The 16792-nt window shown below is 62.8% G+C and overlaps 2 protein-coding genes across 10 annotated transcripts in view; one reads left to right on the forward strand and one right to left on the reverse strand.

Moving 5' to 3' along the window:
* MEGF6 (multiple EGF like domains 6) overlaps positions 1-3895 on the forward strand; it is a 77279-nt gene extending 73384 nt beyond the window's left edge. For 4 of the 6 annotated variants that reach the window (XM_083802550.1, XM_083802551.1, XM_083802553.1 and 1 more), the window contains 9 exons: positions 539-670; positions 893-1021; positions 1393-1521; positions 1642-1770; positions 1890-2018; positions 2405-2533; positions 2626-2754; positions 3196-3327; positions 3505-3895. In XM_083802550.1, coding sequence (XP_083658676.1) covers positions 539-670; positions 893-1021; positions 1393-1521; positions 1642-1770; positions 1890-2018; positions 2405-2533; positions 2626-2754; positions 3196-3327; positions 3505-3572 — 1106 coding nt within the window. In that variant the 3' untranslated portion in view covers positions 3573-3895. The remainder of the gene's footprint in view (positions 1-538; positions 671-892; positions 1022-1392; positions 1522-1641; positions 1771-1889; positions 2019-2404; positions 2534-2625; positions 2755-3195; positions 3328-3504) is intronic. The other 2 variants (XM_083802554.1, XM_083802552.1) reach the window with 1 other exon arrangement.
* Positions 3896-5443: 1548 nt separating this feature from the next.
* Positions 5444-16346, reverse strand: ARHGEF16 (Rho guanine nucleotide exchange factor 16). 4 transcript variants are annotated; one of them, XM_083802579.1, is made up of 15 exons: positions 15800-16346; positions 14355-14922; positions 13612-13663; positions 13048-13217; positions 12353-12409; positions 11826-11986; positions 10502-10654; positions 9878-10007; positions 9440-9514; positions 8574-8666; positions 8189-8343; positions 7662-7871; positions 7140-7213; positions 6713-6814; positions 5444-6372 (listed from the first exon to the last, which is right to left on the reverse strand). In XM_083802579.1, the coding sequence occupies exons 1-15, from the start codon at positions 16195-16197 to the stop codon at positions 6233-6235; spliced, it is 2538 nt and encodes an 845-aa protein (XP_083658705.1). In that variant the 5' UTR covers positions 16198-16346; the 3' UTR covers positions 5444-6232. The 4 variants fall into 4 exon arrangements, with proteins under 4 accessions (XP_083658705.1, XP_083658708.1, XP_083658706.1 ...); XM_083802582.1 differs by lacking the exon at positions 15800-16346 and adding an exon at positions 15657-15788; XM_083802580.1 differs by lacking the exon at positions 9440-9514.
* Between the last annotated feature and the right edge of the window lie 446 nt (positions 16347-16792).

Consider the following 16792-nt stretch of genomic DNA (forward strand, 5'->3'; position numbering starts at 1 on the left):
AAATAATTAAAAAAAAAAAAAAGAAAAAAAAACTCAACCAGTGAGCTTTGCCAAAGAGCAACTCACATTTTGGCAGCTGGGCGCGTGCCCACAGAATTTAGCGAAGTACAAGGAGCCAAGCGGGAAATCAGAGCCATGTATTTGTCCAGAGGATTAGCGATAAATCGCTATTAAAATGGGCTCCTGTGGGTACAAGCAAGTCTGGAAGAGCCGGAAGCATGTGAGCACATTCCTCACTGGGGACGGGGGTGTGTTTGCGATGTCTTTGTGTGGAGGGATGGAAGGTTGCAGGAATATGACCAGGGTAGGTAGGGCTGGTGTTGCAAAAGGCACCTAACACCTCAATTCCTGGAATCAAGGAGCCCTTTGCATGCTGAGCACCACCTCCCTTTTCTTTCCCTGTGGCAGAAAACCTCCACTGCCATGGGAGGCTGTTTAAATCATGGCTTTAAAAACAGAAAAAAGAAAAGCCCAAGCCTCTCGGAGCAGGTGGGGCAGTCACTGTGCCTGTGTTGCCTTGCTGTCCTCTCTCTCGCAGCCTGCCCGCCCGGCACCTTCGGGGAGAGCTGCGGCCAGAGCTGCCAGTGCGCGGGAGCCACCCAGGACTGCCACCCCGTCACCGGCGCCTGCGTCTGCGCCCCGGGCTACCACGGGCCGGCCTGCCAGCTGGGTGAGCCCACTGCGTCCTGCCCCGTGCTTCGTGGGGTACCTGTGGGGCTGGCCACGGCTGCCCCAGGGCTGCTCCGAGGTGCTTTCCTGGGTCAGCTTTGTGCCCTGCTGCACAGGAGCAGCCGCCGTGCCGGCACAGCCCCTTGCGGTGCATTTCTTGTAGCGCCTGGGCTTTGCTCTCGCCCTGCCAGGCGGCGGTGCGAATGTTTCTGTTGTTGTGCAGAGTGCCCTGCGGGCTGGTACGGGCCCAGCTGCGAGCGGCCGTGCGAGTGCCAGAACGGGGCCCGGTGTGAGCGCACCGCGGGGACGTGCCACTGCCCGCCGGGCTACGTCGGCGCCGACTGCGGCATCGGTGAGTGCCCGTGTGCGCAGTGCTGTGGGAGCGCAGCTGATCTCGTTTGCTGTCTGTCTTAGCCATGGAAACATTTTCTTACTCCATCTGTTTTGTGCCAAAATGATTTCCTCAATGTGAAAGGCATGGCACATCAGGTTTTTGCATCGTGTATTGCCACCGCTCTGCTTCTCCAGCAGAAGGAAATGTAAAAGCTCTTTCCCTGCCCTGCCAGTCCCCCTGTGCACGAGCCCCAGGGCCTGAAAACCCTCCTGCCTGCCCCGGCTGCCCCCCCTGCTCTGCTCATGCACCACGGCCAAGTGTTTCCCTTTTGGCCTGCACACGTAGGCCATGGGTTTGATGAAGGCAGGTAAAGGTCTTCCTCCTGGCAGCCTGCCCCGCCGGCCGCTACGGCAAAGACTGCGTGCACGCGTGTGTCTGTGGGGAAGGTGCCACCTGCCACCACGTCACCGGAGACTGCCTTTGCCCGCCGGGAAGAGTCGGTCCCACTTGTGAGCAAGGTAAACGCGAGCTGCAGGGGGAAAAAATCCCAAGCAGGAACCCATTTCCTTGCCCTGACACCTCTGCCTCCCCCTGGGCACTGCTGCCTGTATGCCCACTGCCGTCCCTTGGTCCCACAGGCTGCCAGGAGCAGCGCTACGGGAAGGGCTGCCAGCAGACCTGCTCCTGCCAAAACGGGGGGCTGTGCAATGCCACCGACGGGTCCTGCTCCTGCGGGCTCGGATGGACCGGGAAATCCTGTGAATTAGGTAACCCAGCTCTGCAGGCATTGTCCTGTGCCAGCAAGGAAGCGCTGAGCTGGCTCAGCACCTCGTGCTGGCTCGTTGTGCCTGCTGGCCCCTCTGAGCCGCCCCGGTGCCCCCTGCAGCGTGCCCGCCGGGAAGGTACGGTGCTGACTGCCGGCTGCACTGCTCCTGCCGGCACAACGCCACCTGCGACCCCACGACGGGCGCCTGCCGCTGCCCCCCGGGACACTACGGGCCCCTCTGCGAGCACGGTGAGCTGCGGCGGGGGGATCTGATGCAGCAGGGGGATCACCTGCGGCTTCGCCAAGGTGGTTTCTGAAGGTGGTCTGGAGAGCAGGACAGTGGGGTGAAGGTGGGGGTGGACTTGCGCTGCCTTTCCTTTCCTCCCTCTGCTTGTGTTCGCAGCGAGCCCTCCCAGAGTGCTCCCGAGGACCCCCACTTCTGAGGCCGCGGGCTGCAGGGTGCTGCTCAGCTGGGAACGCTCAGCACCGCGCAGCCTGCGTGCCGGCCACCCGAGCAAGTTGGCACATCTCAAAGAGAGAAGCTCACTGCTTCCATCCAAAGGCTTTGCTGCAGAGGCCGGCTACAGCCGAGCCCCTGCCTGTGCTCGCTAACGAGCTCTCGCCCCTACCCCCAGGTTGCCCCCCGGGTTTCCACGGGGCCGGCTGCCAGCAGCGCTGCGACTGCGAGCACGGCGCTGCCTGCGACCCCGCCACCGGCCGCTGCCGCTGCCCTGCGGGTGTGCGCGGCCAGCGCTGCCAGGCAGGTACCGAGCGCCCGCCGCGCCCCCCGACACGGGCAGCAGCCCCTGGCGCAGGCAGGCAGCACGTCCCTGCCCCTTCTCCTCTCCCCAAACAGGCTGCGAGGAAGGAACGTACGGGGAGGGATGCCGGCAGCTCTGCGACTGCGCAGGGAATGTGACCTGCGACCCGGCCACGGGGCGCTGCCTCTGTCCCCCGGGGAAAACTGGCCCCAAGTGCGGCTCAGGTGAGGTTATCTGCAGCTTGGGAAGGTGAGAGGGGGAAAATGCATTGGGGGCATTGACAGCAGACAGAAGGACAGGCCTAAGATGGATGCAAGCAGCCTCTTGTTGGAGCTGAAGTCTCGTGGAAGAGCCCTTTCTATTTGGTGTGCATCCTCTTGGAAAGCAAGGTGGCATCTGAACAAAGGTGTTCACCCCTTCAGCCTCTATAGCCAGATTTGAACTCAAATATGCCCCCAGCCTGCAGTCCCCTTGCATTAACTCACCTAAAAGTCAAAAGGCTGAGGATCCAGTGCAGCAGGAGCACCCCACTGGGCCCGGGATGTGCTGTTGTCCCTAATCACCAGAACTTGGGAGCAGGCTGGGAGGAGGTTGAGGCAAAAAGCTCCCTGCCTTGTGTTTCATGGGGCCACCGTGGCAAGCCCTGAGCGCCTCTGTCCCCGCAGAGTGCCCAGCGAACAAGTACGGCCCCGACTGCGCGCTCGGCTGCGCCTGTGCCCCCCGCAGCTCCCAGTGCAGCGCCCGGAACGGGCAGTGCCGCTGCCTCCACGGGTACATGGGCCCGACCTGCCGGCAAGGTGAGCGCCGGGCTCAGCACCACCCTGCTGAGGTGCTGAGTGCTGACGGCGGGGGGATCCCAGCGCACGTGCAGCTGCTGTGCAAAGCTGCTGGGGTCCCTGTGCCTGCTGACCCCACACCTGCAGCCAGCAGCGCAGACTGCGAGGGCTGAGCTCGTGTCCCTGCTTCCCTTCCAGCTGTGCCAGCCCAGGTGCCCACCAGGCCACCGCTGCCCCCAGGGGAGCTGCAGTGGACGGAGCACTAGGTCCGGCCGCCGACAGCAGCGCCCTCGGTGCGGGACCCCCTGGAGAAGCACAGGACCTATTGCCAAACCTGTTTACAAGCCACATGCATTAATTATTACCACCGTGCCAGACTACGCTGCTGCTCCGAGTGAGGCTGGTGTGCTGAGCACCACCAGGGCACCTGGGCACCACTGGGGCTGGATGCAGGACCCCAAGAGCCGGTGCCCGTCGTGCCGGACCCCAGGAGTGTTTGCTTCTGCTCGGCAGCTGGTGGCCTTCCATAGCTCGTGGGAAACTGCTGGCCTTCACCTTTTGGGTTTGGGTGCTGGGTTTGGGGGTGGGGGGGGGTGAAGGGGGGGCTGGGAGGGGCTGATGTTATAGCCAAAAAAAAGTATTTATGCAGGAATATTTATGGGAAGCTGCACAACAGCGTTGTCAAAACTGTCAGGTGAACATTCCCAGCTCTGCAGAGTTCATGCCCAGTGTGGCACCGCGTCACTTGGCCGTTCTGGACTCTGCAGCCATCCTGTACTGTACGCTCCCATTTGCCATGGGAGAAGGTGCTGGGCTCAGCAGCCAAGAGCCGGTCCCATACCACGGCTCTGCCAGCCCTCCTGGGCGTCCCACATCACCTGCTCCAGGGAAAAGCGAGCCTGAATCAGGTGCAATCATCATGCTGTACGGCAAGGCACAGAGCTCCTGAAATGCTCTGGTGAATGCACATCCCTCGTTAGGTGTCCTCCCCCGTCCTGGCCCCTGTGACATTTCCCCATTGCGGTGGAAGCCCAGAGGCCGAGAAGGGGCCGAAGGAGCTGCCAGGAGCCACACAGCCACGGTCAGCCCTGGGCCAGCAGCAGGCACGAGAGCTCTGCAAGGCTTAGGCTGCCACCTGCAGCAGCGGGGACAGCCACTGCCAGGGGATCAGCCTCGTAACAGGGACCACCAGCTGCCTAACCCGGCCCCGTCCATGTATTTGCACAAAGCCCCTGGGCAGACAGGGCCCAGGACCCGGCGCTGTCAGGAGGCACCGGTCTGCGAGTGGCGCTGGGATGCCCCCAGCCCTGCCTTTAAATTATTCCCCCAGGGGCCAACTGAAAATAATAAAAGAACTGTTTTCTCTTCCGGAGGGAATTTATTTTAATCTGTACATACCTTGTAATTTTTTGCTAATTCTTTTCGTATTTTATTTCTTCCTTAACAGTATTTTTTGCATTAGATATCATTGTTGTGAAGAAATAATGTTAATATAAGTATGTAGTGAAGGACCAAACTGGTGTAATTGAGGTTGTATGTTGTATGATCGATAACCAGGGAGTAGGAAGAGTTTGTTAACGTGCCAAATGACCCCGATTAATCCTGCTATTCTTGCCGCCCGTTCTCCAGACAATCATATGTTTTGCTACCCTCGCGGTTAGGTGCCAGCTGCATCCGACTCCAGTTCCTATTTATTTCCTTGGTGGGCTGGGAAGCAAAAGCAGCCTCCGCCGAGCCAGCCCCGCGCCAGCGGGGGGACGGGGAAGCGCTCGGCCCCACCAGGCAAATTGTCCCCAGCCAGCTGCGGGTGTCAGTGCCCGGCCCCATCCCCTGCCCTTCCGCACAGGGAGCACAGAAACTTCTTCAAATCATAATTTTTTTTTTTACCATTTTTATTTCTTACTACAGAAGCTTTCTGTTCTCACATAGCTCGTGTCTCTCTCCTAGACTCTGTCTCCTCTAATTTAGCACTGGGTAAATTTTTTTAATTACTCCACAGTTAAGAGAAATAAAGAGAAAGCCTCAGTGACTTTCCATTTATTTGGTCTCTCACTCAATTAAGCTTGAATTCTGTAGCAACCTGAAGTGGGTTTTTTGAAGGATGTTTCCTGAAACACACCCACCTCATAGCAAGGAGTGGCCAGAAAGGAACTTTCTTTTTATTGATGGTAGCAGGACGAAGGCAGGCCCCGCCGCCGGCATCGCGCCCTGCTGCACCTCGGGCAAGGAAAACACCCAGCTCCTTCAGGTCCAAGGATTTAGTGCTGGTCCCCTTCCTCCCTTGACAGCGTGACCAGAACAGAAAGGTCAGCACAGTGCTGACACCGAGCCCGAGCAGCCTGCGGCGCTGCCTCCAGGGGATCACCCATTAAAAGGGATGTGGCAAGTCAGAGCTGCGATCAAAAGGACCACGACAAAGTGTGTGGGGGGGGAAAAGAAACAGGAAGATTAAAAAAAAAAAGTCAAGGAATAAGCCTAGCATACGGATTTAAGTCCCTAAAAGGTCTCGACTCAGGGCTGCTCTCCCAGCCCGTGTCCCGACTCACAGAGCCCAGCCGCAGCCACCAGGCCGTGGTCCGGAGCCCGCAGGGAAAGAGGCGGCACCGTGCGCCTTGTCGCAGGGCCTGGGGCTGAGCCCTGTCCCTTCCAAGCTGAGCTGGTACCTCAGCTGCTCCTCGGGGCCTGTTCCAGGCCGGTCACATCGGAGGGGTGGCCAGGAGCCCCCGCTGCCAGGTCCCACGTTAACTGCTGTGGCCGTGGCTCCAGCTGCAGACCAGGCCCGACCACGAAACCTGCTGCCCGTGAGCGCCCGATGCAAGCACAGTTCGAGAAGAAAGGCTCTCCCCTCCCTTCTTGCCGTGGGCTGAGCCCGTGGAGGTTTGAAGCCCCCTGGTCAGGGCCGAGGCACGTCCCCCTGGTGCCGCTCCTACACGTCGGTCTCTATCCGCAGCCTCTCCATCCGCCGCACGTTGCACTCCACCGCCGTGCGGTTCGTGATGGCCCGAGCGCAGGACTGGGGGAACCAGCCCCTCTCGCCGTCCCGCAGCCTCTCGCCCCAGCACCAGCCTAGGCGAAGAACGAGCACTGACACCACGGGGAAGGGCGGTGGCGGCTGGGGACGTGTGTGCAGGGCGGCAGCCGCAGGGTGCCCCTGCCATGGAGGTGCCCACAGCGGGGCTCTGCCCCTGGCTGCTCCGAGCCGCGCTGCTCTCACATCCCAGGGCTCCCCGCTGCCCACCCGTGGCAGCAGCAGCTCCTCCAGTGCCCCACTCTCATCTGCTGGGCCACAGCTCCAGCCAAGGGGATGGACCTCAGCCCCTGCTACAGCTTCTTGGAAGCTTCCAAAAATCGCTCAGCCCCCGGCTGGCTGAGGCTCTTCCACCTCCGGCCGCTTGCCGACACTTACCGTCCTCTCCGCCCAGCACCAGCACCACGTCAGCCTGCTGCAGAGAGATCTCGTCTGCCTGCTTAGCCAGGTAGGCGCGGGTTATCTCCACCTGGCTCAGGTCTGCAGGGGAGGACGTGAAAAGGGAGCGGGTGAGAAGGGACGGCCGCGCCGCACCGGCCAACGCAAGCCCTGCTTCCTGCCCTGCCCTCCATGTGTGTGGGATGCTGAACTGCAGCCTCAGGCCCTCCTGGGCTTCCCACTGTGCCTCCTAGGAAATGTATCTGTGCTCTGAGTGAGGAGAAGGCTGGTATCTCAACGGGAGCAACTCCTAACAAGCAAGGCACGGTACCCTGAGCTCTCCTCTCCATCAATGCGTGTCCCCAGCTCCACCTCTGGCAGGAGCGGGTACAAACAGGGCAGAAATGCGGGATTTGCACCCCCGTACCTCCTCGCGGCGTGGTGTCGGGCTGCTCCCTCTCCCTGTGCATCAGCGCTGCCATCCACCGCGCCCGGTCGCTCCTAGAAGAGGGAAGCCGGGCTGTCCAGGAAAGCCGCGGGCAGCAGCCCAGCTGCTGGAAGTCGCTGAGACCTCCCCAGCAGCACGAGGGCTTTCACGGGCAGGCGGACCGAACGCGAGCGGTCAGCACAGAGACACTGCGCAACAGAGCACAGAAGCAGCTGCACTGCTGACTGCGTGGGGAATGCGTTACAGGAGGAGCGTTTGGAAAGCTAAGGGGGAGAAGGGAGCGCTGCAAGGGGGAGAAGGGAGCGCTGCAAGGGGGAGAAGGGAGCGCTGCAAGGGGGAGAAGGGAGCGCTGCAAGGGGGAGAAGGGAGCGCTGCAAGGGGGAGACACCCGCGCAGGTCCCATTCCGGGAGGACAAGCAGGAGGGGCAGGGTGCCGTGCAGAAGCCCCCGGGGTGATGTCCAGGGTTCATCCCCCGTGCAGGAGCATGAAATCCCACTCACAGCGTGTCGGCCGCCAGCAGGACCTCCTCCCGCCTGCCCTCGCTGTCGCGCTCCAGCACCACGCGCAGCAGGTGCCCCCCGGCCGCGCCGCGCGCGCTGCCCCCGCTCCCCGCCTTGCCGGGCGGGGGGGAAGGTGGCTCCGCCGCCTCCACCTTCTCCACCGAGACCTGGTCCAGCGTGGCGTAGTTCATGACGGTGTAGCTCTCCTCGCTGCAGCAATGGAAGGACGGGCACCTCAGGGCTGGGTGAAGGCGCTTCCTCCCCGTGCTGGCCCGGGGGTCCATGCAGGCATCACCCACAGCCCTGGTGCCCGTCACGGCACTGATGCTTGGGGTTGAACTTGCTCTGTGCACTTGTGGGCCATTCCCAACCAGAATTTGGTTGCTGCCCTGACAAGGAACACCTCCAGAATGATCACAACAGGGGAACTTTGAGGTTTTCTTAGGCTACTGGCTGCTCAGGAAAGTGAGGCTTGAATCCACCCAGCCTCTTTCCAGCGAAAGGCAGGGGTGCCCCCCGAGCCTCACCTTTTCTTCTTGGTTATGATCAGGACGTCGTTGAAGAGGAAGAGGTAGCAAACCCTGCCAGAGCCCTTGCGGAAGATTCCTGCCTCCTCAGAGAAGAGCAGGTAGAGCTCACCCCGCTTCAGCAGCCAGCGGGAGGCAGAGATCAGTGGAAAAGGCTGAAACGGAAAAAAAAATAAATGACTGACTGATGTCTCGTGTGGCAGGGAACACTAAGTCAGAAAGCTGTATTTGAGCTCACAGTGAACTCTAGAGTCATGGAATATCAGAGTTGGAAGGGACCCACAAGGATTATCGGGTCCAACACCTGGGTCCCCAAAGGATCACCCAAAATAAAAAATACAAATCAGTGTGGATGGAACCAGCCCCCACCGCCACCAGGCCTCACCTTCTTCTTTCCGAACTCCAGCTGTTTCTGCAGGGTGTACATCTGCTCTGTCCTCTCCATGGCACGAGCTCCATCGTTGCAGTTCTTCACCAGCTGGAAAAAAACACAGCAGAAGGAGAGGATGGAGGAGGCTCGGCGCATCCTGCCTCTGTGTCAGCCTGAGTACGGCTGGCAAAGGTCCCGCTGCTGCCCGCCGCCTCCGCCAGGAGACCCAGAGCAGGTCTCCAGGATTTCCTGCGCAGGACATCACCAGGAGAGGCGGCAGGTTCCCTCCGCCAGGAGAAGGACCACAGAGAAACCGAGCACCGAGCTTCACCGAGGGGCAGGACCAAGAGGAAGGACCGATCATCCGAGGAGGGGAGATAAAGAGGAGGCTGGCGATGGAGCAGACAGGGAGCCACGAGGAGGTGAGAACCAGTGGGGAAGGCAGACGGAGGTGAGGCAGCTGCACTGCCAGCACAAGGACCACAGCTGCCGCTGCTCCTGCTGCGCCCCTGCCCTGCTTGGTTCCCTGCTCTTCGCCTGCATCTCCAGAAATGAGGCAAGTAAGAGCAGCAGCACAACGACACCGCCACGGGGCTTCCGAAACAGGGAGAGCACCCCTGGAGAAGACGACAGTGAAGGGAAGGACAAAAGATCACCAAAGAGGAACGGAGAAAAGATGACAAGAAGGAAAAAAAAAAATCACAATCAAGTGAAAAAGCTGGGCAAGGGAGAAGACGTGTGCATCCAACAGCTCTTTGGAGCAGAGAAATCTCAAGTGGCCCTGTGTAAGAAGGAAAATCAGAGGCCAGCCCCGCAGGTGGGGACCGGGGTGGTGACACGGTGCGCCGCGAGGGAGGGAAGGTGGTGGTGGCCGTCCTCACCTTGCTGATGGCTTTCAGAGCTCTGGTGGCAGCCCCGTACGCTGCAGTGCATGCTTTTGTTTTTTGACACACAGTCTAGAACGTCAAGACAAGATGCTTTAGTGACACTGCAAGACAGAGCAGCTGCGCGTTACTGCCTCCCTGGGCTTTACGGAGGCGATGCCTGCTCGGACCGGCCGTCGGCCTGGCAGGGGGACAGGACAGGACACGCGTTCAAAGCACGGCTTAACGCTGCTGGTGGCTGCGAATCTGGTTTCTGGCAGGGCTCTAACAGCAGCCACGTACGTGGCCATCACCTCGTGCACCGGGCGTCCACCTGGCCCTGCTCCCGCAGCCCACAGCTACCAGCGGTCCCCCTGGTAGGTTCCTGCTTGGCTCAGCGAGCCAACGAAGGGACCAGCGCGAGGTGCCAAGCAGTGCCACCTCTGACTTACTTACATCTAACAGCAGGGGAAGCCGCGTTACTCTCTGCATAGGGAGAATGAGAAATGAGATCATTGGCAGCCCTCCACATTCTGGTTTCCTTTCAATTTGTTTCAAGGCCTCTTTAAATAAGGGGTTTGTGGTTCTGGAACGGGACAAGAAACCTCCATTAACGTTGCTCTTTGGTTATCAAGACTTTCCAGAGGATTTCCACACGTGAGGACCGCAGAGCAGCTCCAGCACCAGCCCGTCCTGCTCGGCGTGCACAGAAAACGGATCGATCCACGGGCAGGTGGTGGAAAAGCGACTGGAGATGCTGAATCCGCCAAAAGCTGGGAAAAGCTGTCAGAAACGTCCGGCACCACCGGCACGGCCTGCACACGAGCAGCCTCCCTGGGCACCCCTAATGCACCCCACGCCGCCCTCGGCAGGACGCGTTTGCAGCATGGCTCGGTTCAGCACGGGGCAGCACTGCCCCCACCTGGCCCCCATCCCTCACCCTTCTCACTGCACAGCCCAGACCGTGCCCCACACCACGCGGTAGGTCTTAGAGGCTCGGTGCTTGGCAGGACACAGCCCTGCGCAGCCCGGAGCCCTGCGAGCAGCTCCTGAGGCGCCCGGGCGCACAGCACGACTCACAGCAGCCTCTGCAGTGTCCTCTGCTGGTACACCTCGTTGGAGCAGTAACTGATGTAGGGGTTGAAGTGCTTCGAGGCGTGCTCTTCCACGATGTCGCTGATGTCGGGCATGACGAGGTTCTCCTGGTGTCGCTTCTCCAAGTCTTCAAAGAAGCTAGGGGCAGAAAGCCAACAGCCTCACCGCGTGCCTCACCAGGGCAGGACCGAGGCGATTTTCAGTTCCCTGGCTCAGGGGCGGCTCGTCCTTCCCAGCGGGTGCCTTGCTCTTGGTCCCGTGGCATGGCCCAGCCGGAGGCCTGGTGCCTCGCTCCTTTTCCTCCAGCGCCCCTTGCACCTTTACTCCCAGGGGTCACCCCTCAGCTCAGGCCTTTGCTTTGTCTTCCAGCAGCTCTTTGCCAGCTTCACCAGCCACCTCTGGGGCTGGGACCACAGCTGGCATCTGCGCAAAGCGTCTCTGCGGGAGCAGAGCAGTTCTGGGGCAGTAAAAGTTTCCTGGTTTATGAGTTACAGAAGGAGATTGTCCGGGGGAGCTAACAGACCAGAGCGACACACGAGCTGCCAAGCTCGGTGTGCTTTGCCATGAGCAGGCTCTGCTGGGACCATCCCCGCAGGCCAAGTGTCCCGGAGCAGAACAATTCCTCGAATTATTCGCTCTGAAGCGACGTTCCCACGCTGGGAGTTTTTCCCAAATCGCCGCAGCTGAGAAGCCGCTTGTGCGCCAGCTGCTCGGCTTTCCCCACAGCTGCCTGTCCCTGTCCCCCAGGAGGGTCCCCTGTGCTGCAGCCCCCACAAGGTCCCCCCCATGCCCAGCCCAGCTGCGGGGAGCAGGAGCAGGAGCCCCCCGCGCCCCTACGCTGGGTCTCACGGTGCCGCTGCGCCGCCCCCGCGTGGTGTTCCCACAGCACCCGCTGCAGCTCCCACCCCCGGGAGCAAAGGGCGCGCTTCTGCTGGCTCCCAGAGGAGGCAGTTCCAGGTCCTGCATCCTGTCCGTCTGTCCGGCAAGTCCCCAGCTGGGAACTTCGGCAAACAGAAACACCCCGGGCACGGTGATGGAGCAACAAGAGCACCCCTGCTTCGGTGCCTGAGTGCAGCCACGCGACTGCTCCCCGCTACGAAACCTTGGGGTGAGCAGAAAATGGGCAGCAGGGCAGAACGGAGCCCTTCACCCTGTGCACCAGCACCAGGACGATGCTGCAGGGGTGTGTGCTGTGGCACGAGCAGCTGGGCTGCCTCAGCACCATCAGGATGCTGCTCGCACACAACAAACCAGCGGAGTTCTGCACTGCACAGCTTAACCAGCGCGGTCCCAGCGCCCACGAACTTGCCTGGTGCTGACGGCCAGGATGTCGCCGATGTTGGAGAAGAGGTGGTGGTGCTCCGTCTGCGTCATGGTCTCCTTCAGCTCCTCCGACCTCATGAAGTGGCACACCAGGACGCTCAGGCTGTGCATGTAGGAGTACTCGGACGTGATGATCTCAAACATCGCCTGAAAGCAGCGGGGCGGTGAGGAGGCAGCAAGGCAGGCTGCGGCACCACCGGCAGCACGAGGGGTGAGTTCAAACTCGCTGCACCTCATTTACATTAATAACGACTGTATAGTATTTAATAATGACTTCACACCATTTACATTAATAACGCCTGGAAACTTTTTCCAAGCGTTCCCCGATACCATCTCATGCATCGCTTGGCCTCCACCAACAGCTGCATGCTTTAGGACAGCCCCACGACCACACCACCAAGATGCTTTCCCTCATGGTGCCCGTTCCCCGTCAGCACCTGGAGCCTCTGGGGCGAACCCCCAGCACCACCCGTCCCAGCGAGACACCCGCGTGCCCCTGCGGGCCGCTCTCACCTCCTGCCGCTTGCGCTCCTCGGGGGTTATGGTGTCCAGGACGCCTGCCTCCAGCACCTGCGGGTGACAGCACGGGGTCAGCTCCGGCTCCCCCCAGCCCCAAACCCACCACAGCAGCAGCTCCTGCGCTCGGCAGTGGGAGTGCTTTGCAGGCAGGGATTGCTCTCTGCCGAAAACACAAGCGGCCAGAGCTGCCTGCCTTCCCCGAGCCTGCTGGGGCGTCTCAACGAGCGCGACCGCAGCAGCTCGGCCGGCATCCGCACAGACCTGCCAGGAGCCTGGCGTGTCCCAACCAGCACCGGGCTGCCCCCAAGCATCCCATACCCAGGGTAACACCGCTCACTGTTTGTTTGGCAGCTTGGACAGCTTTTAAAATACACTCTGCTCTATTTCTTTTTAATAAGCAGGTCGCCTTCTTGTGCAATAAGGGCTTTCAGGAAGGGACAAGCAGAAAAATAATCTTTCACAACACGGAGACTGCTCGAGGTGCAGCCTTGCCTTCCCAGATGAGGGTTCCCAAACCCAGCAGAAGGCCTGGGGAAATGTGGAGGCAGGAGGCGAGCTCGCGCGACTGCTGCAGGGTGCAAGGACAGCGGCTGGGTGAGGCAGTGCTGCTGCCCAGGACTGCAGCCGCCGCTTATCCATTTCCCCCGGGGAACGCAGGACGCGGCCAGGAGCTGTGCTCCCGCTCCTACCTCCGGCAGCTGGCTCCAGGTGACCTGCGCGGGGCGATAGCTCTGCACCACGATGGCGGTGTCGGGCGGGGACGGCTCCTCGGGGATGGGCTCCTCCAGCAAATCCTCGTCCGACTCGTGGCTGACCGAGTTCAGCCCTCGCTCGCGGATTTCCTGGTACAGCCGGGGCTCTGCAGCGGGGAGGACCAGGGGTGAGAGCAGCCTCCTCCGGCCTCGCCTCCCCCCACCTCCCCACCCCAGCACCCCGTGGCGGCCGGGCCCAGCACCTCCCCGCTGAGGACTTTGCACGGCACCAGCAGCTCTCGCTGCCGCCAGCCTCCGCAGTGTTTGCCCTGAGCAAACAGAGCCGGGAGCATTCCCACTGCGAGCGCGGCTGCACCCTCCCGGGGAGCGGGGACACAGCGCCACGGCGCCGCTGCTGCAGGTGGGGAAGCGCAGGGGAAGCAGCTGCCCTGGGCCAGCATCACAAGCGGCAAAGGGGCTGCCAGGGATTCCCTGCGCCTTCTGTGTGGGCTGGAAAAAGGCACCACAGAGCGGTTGGGGAGGAGGAGAAGCAGCACTCACGGTCCTTGAACGAGCCACCCCGCTTCTGCACCCGCTTCCGCCCGAAGGTTCTCTGCAGGAGGAAGAAGAGGAAGAGGAGAGCTTGCCACCACCGCGAGGGAATCTTGCCGCCACGGCAGGACCACACAACCACAGCACTCTCGCCACAAAGCACGTGCCATGGTCAGACACCCACCGGCTATATTCCGGGCCCTGGGAAGCATTCGGCTCCCTCGAGGAGGGGAGCAGCTCCCCGGGCAGGCCGTTTGCAAACACCACCCTGTTGTCTCAGACCGATTGTTGTCTACACTGTTGTTTGCCGTACCGAAGTGACTCAGCTTTCACCTCGCATTATCGGGGTCACGATCTGAACAATCCTTTGGTTACTCCGCTGCCTTTCCCATCCGTCTGTCTCGCACCTGGACTTTGCCTGCTCGGCGTCTCGGCCCTCCCAGCCCTGCTTCGCCCACGTCTGGGTGCAGGCCTGGGGCCCCCGCCCGGCCACCCCACCCTGCAGGCCCGCGGGAGCCCCGCAGGAGCCGCGATCCTCACGGAAGCAGCATCAGCTGCTCGCAGGCTCCCTGGGGACCCAGAGCTCCCGTGGGTGACAGGCCGCCTGCCTGGGCTCAGCACGCCGGGCTCAGCGCGCCCTGCCAGCTCCACGCTCGTGCAGGCAGGAGATGCAGGAGGAAAGTACAGCCCCTGGACGCAGCTCACGGCCACGGGGCCCAAAAGAAATGGGGTGGCAGGGGGCACAAACCCACCTTGTTCCTGCCAGGGCTGCGGGCAGGGGGGGCACCCCCGTCTTCCAGCACTGGCTTCAGCGAGGGGACGGCGGCCACTGGCTCCGGCTCCGTGCCCAAGCCCTTCATGGCGGCGCGGTACGACATGTTCCTCAGGTTGCGCTTCAGCATCCCCCGGCCGTCCTCCTCATCCTCCTCCTCCTCCAGGGAGATGCTGGGGATGGACGCCCGCTTCTGGTCCGGCCACGCGGGCTCCTGGCCGGAGCTGGCCGCCCCTGTGCTCGGGTGCCGCGAGGGGTTCTTGGTCTTGGTGGAGACGGCCAGGCTGCGGGGGATGAGCTGCTGGGTGCCCACCTTCAGCGCGGCCGGGCTGTCCGTGCTGAGGACGATGCGGCGCGGCTCGGCCAAGGGGAAGGGGCCCGCTGCCGGCAGCGGCGCCGAGTCGGGGCTGCGCGTGCCGGACGGGGAGGTGGAGGTGGGGGGTCCCTGCCGCAGCGGGTGGCATCGGTACTCCAGGAGCAAGGGCTTGTCCTCCACATTGCTGCCGGGGGGGCTCCGAGACATGGTGGCAGCACGGGAAGCCAGAGAGCTGTGCAAGAGAGACAGACGGACAGACAGACAGAGGACTGAATGCCTTCTCCCAGCAAGGCCAAGGGCACGGGCACGCAGCTGGGGCCATCACACGGCTTTGCGTGGGGACATGGGGACAGCGCAGGGCCCGGGCTGGGAGAGGAGCAGGACGGAGCCTGGGTGCCGTTGCCCCCGCTCTGACCGGGGGCATGGCCTCGCCCCTCAGGTGCTGAGCGGGTGTGGGTGGGAGCCCGGCAGACCCAGAAAAACAAGGGACAGATGGGGCTGACGGGTGCTCACCCTCTGCTCCCCGCATCACGTGGAGGCAGGGTCACTGTGGGTGCACCCACCCACGCCTCACTGCCCTCCCCACGCTCTGTGCCCCCCCCCCCCGGACCCCCTGCAGGGCCCAGGCACGCAGCCCACCCCTTCCCCACCACCTTCCAGCCCAGCCAGGGCCCCCTGCACCTCCCCACATCCGCACCAAGCCCCTCCACTCAGCACCAGCCGCCCCAGCACCCAGCGCTCCCCGTGCGGGGGGGGGTGACGGGACCCAGCTCCTTCCCCGTCCCGCAGCGTGGAGCATTTCACGCCCACCGCCTGCCCCGTTACAGAGCTGAAGGAAACCCCAGGGCTGAGCCGCTCTGACCCGAGGCCGCCCTGCCCGGCCCCGCCACCCCCAGGGGACACGGACGGCCCCGGCCCCGCTCCAAGCCCCGAGGGCCCCCCCCCGGCTGAGCCCAGGCTCCTCACCCCGCTCCCGGGGGACGGGGCCGGGACCCCCGGCACCCCGCGGGTGGGGGGGCAGCGGCTGTGGATGCTCGGGGCAGCCCCACGGAGCCGAGCCCCCGCAGCGCGGCCCGGCCAGGGGGAGGCCCCGGCCCCCGGCTACTCACCGACACCGCCTCAGCCCCGCCAGCCGCGGAGGAGGGGGAGGAGAAAAGGGAGGAGGAGGAGGAGGAAGAGGAGGAGGAGGAGGCGCCAGGAGCCGCCGGGGGCCCGGCCCAGCCCGGCCCGGGGTTGGAGGAGCGGGGCGGAGGCGGTGGCGAGGCTGGAGGCTGGAGGCCGCCCGCTCCTCCCCGCGGGCGCCGGCCTCCCTCCCTCCCTCCCTCCCTCCCTCGGTCCCCATCCCGGTCCCATCCGGAGCCTGGTGCTGAGCACAGCCCCGCTCCCCCCCCCCGCTCCGCCGGGCTGCAGAAGGAGCTGAAGGCCGCTGCCCCACGACGTCCTCCCGCTTTTCGATGCCCCACCGAGGAGCTGGGTCCCCAGGGCGTCGCCCCCAGCCCCAAGCCATGCTCCTGGGGCATCCCGACCACAAAGCCGCCCTCCCGGGGAGGCTGGGGAGCACCCGGCGCGTTGATGGGCGACCAAAGGCTGCTCCCAACCGTCCTCGGCGCCTGAGCAGCCACAGGCAGCTCAGCTGGGCCAGGGATTGTCCCTCACTAAGGGCACACGAGGCTCAGCCTCGCACCTGGGTCTCCAGCGGCTGGAAGAGGCCCCAGGCTGTCCCTGTGGGGGCACAGAGCATCCGTCCCCAGCGCTTCGGGGCCCCGGAGCGGCGTTTTGCCCTTTGGGGTGGGGAGGGCCCAAGGGCCAGGCTGGGGGCAGCCGCCCCGGGGCCCAGTTGCCTGCTGAGGCCGGGCTCCGCGCCGGGTGTTTACTGGGAACAGATTTTTCCCTGACCTTCTCTTGTGCCCCCCGCTCTGATTTTTTTTTTCCCCATTAAAAATGGAGCCTTTTTCTCCCTGGTTTATGGTGAATCTCAAGTGCCTTCTGGATGACAAAGTCCACTTGTCGGCAATATTCTTTTAAAAGACTCCGCTCTCCCCTCGCCAGACAATCGCGCTATTATCAGGGCTTTCTTATCCGAGAGACTTTTTTCTTTCCCT

This window comes from Anser anser (genome assembly GCF_964211835.1).
Source record: "Anser anser genome assembly, chromosome: 17".
NCBI lineage: Eukaryota > Metazoa > Chordata > Aves > Anseriformes > Anatidae > Anser > Anser anser.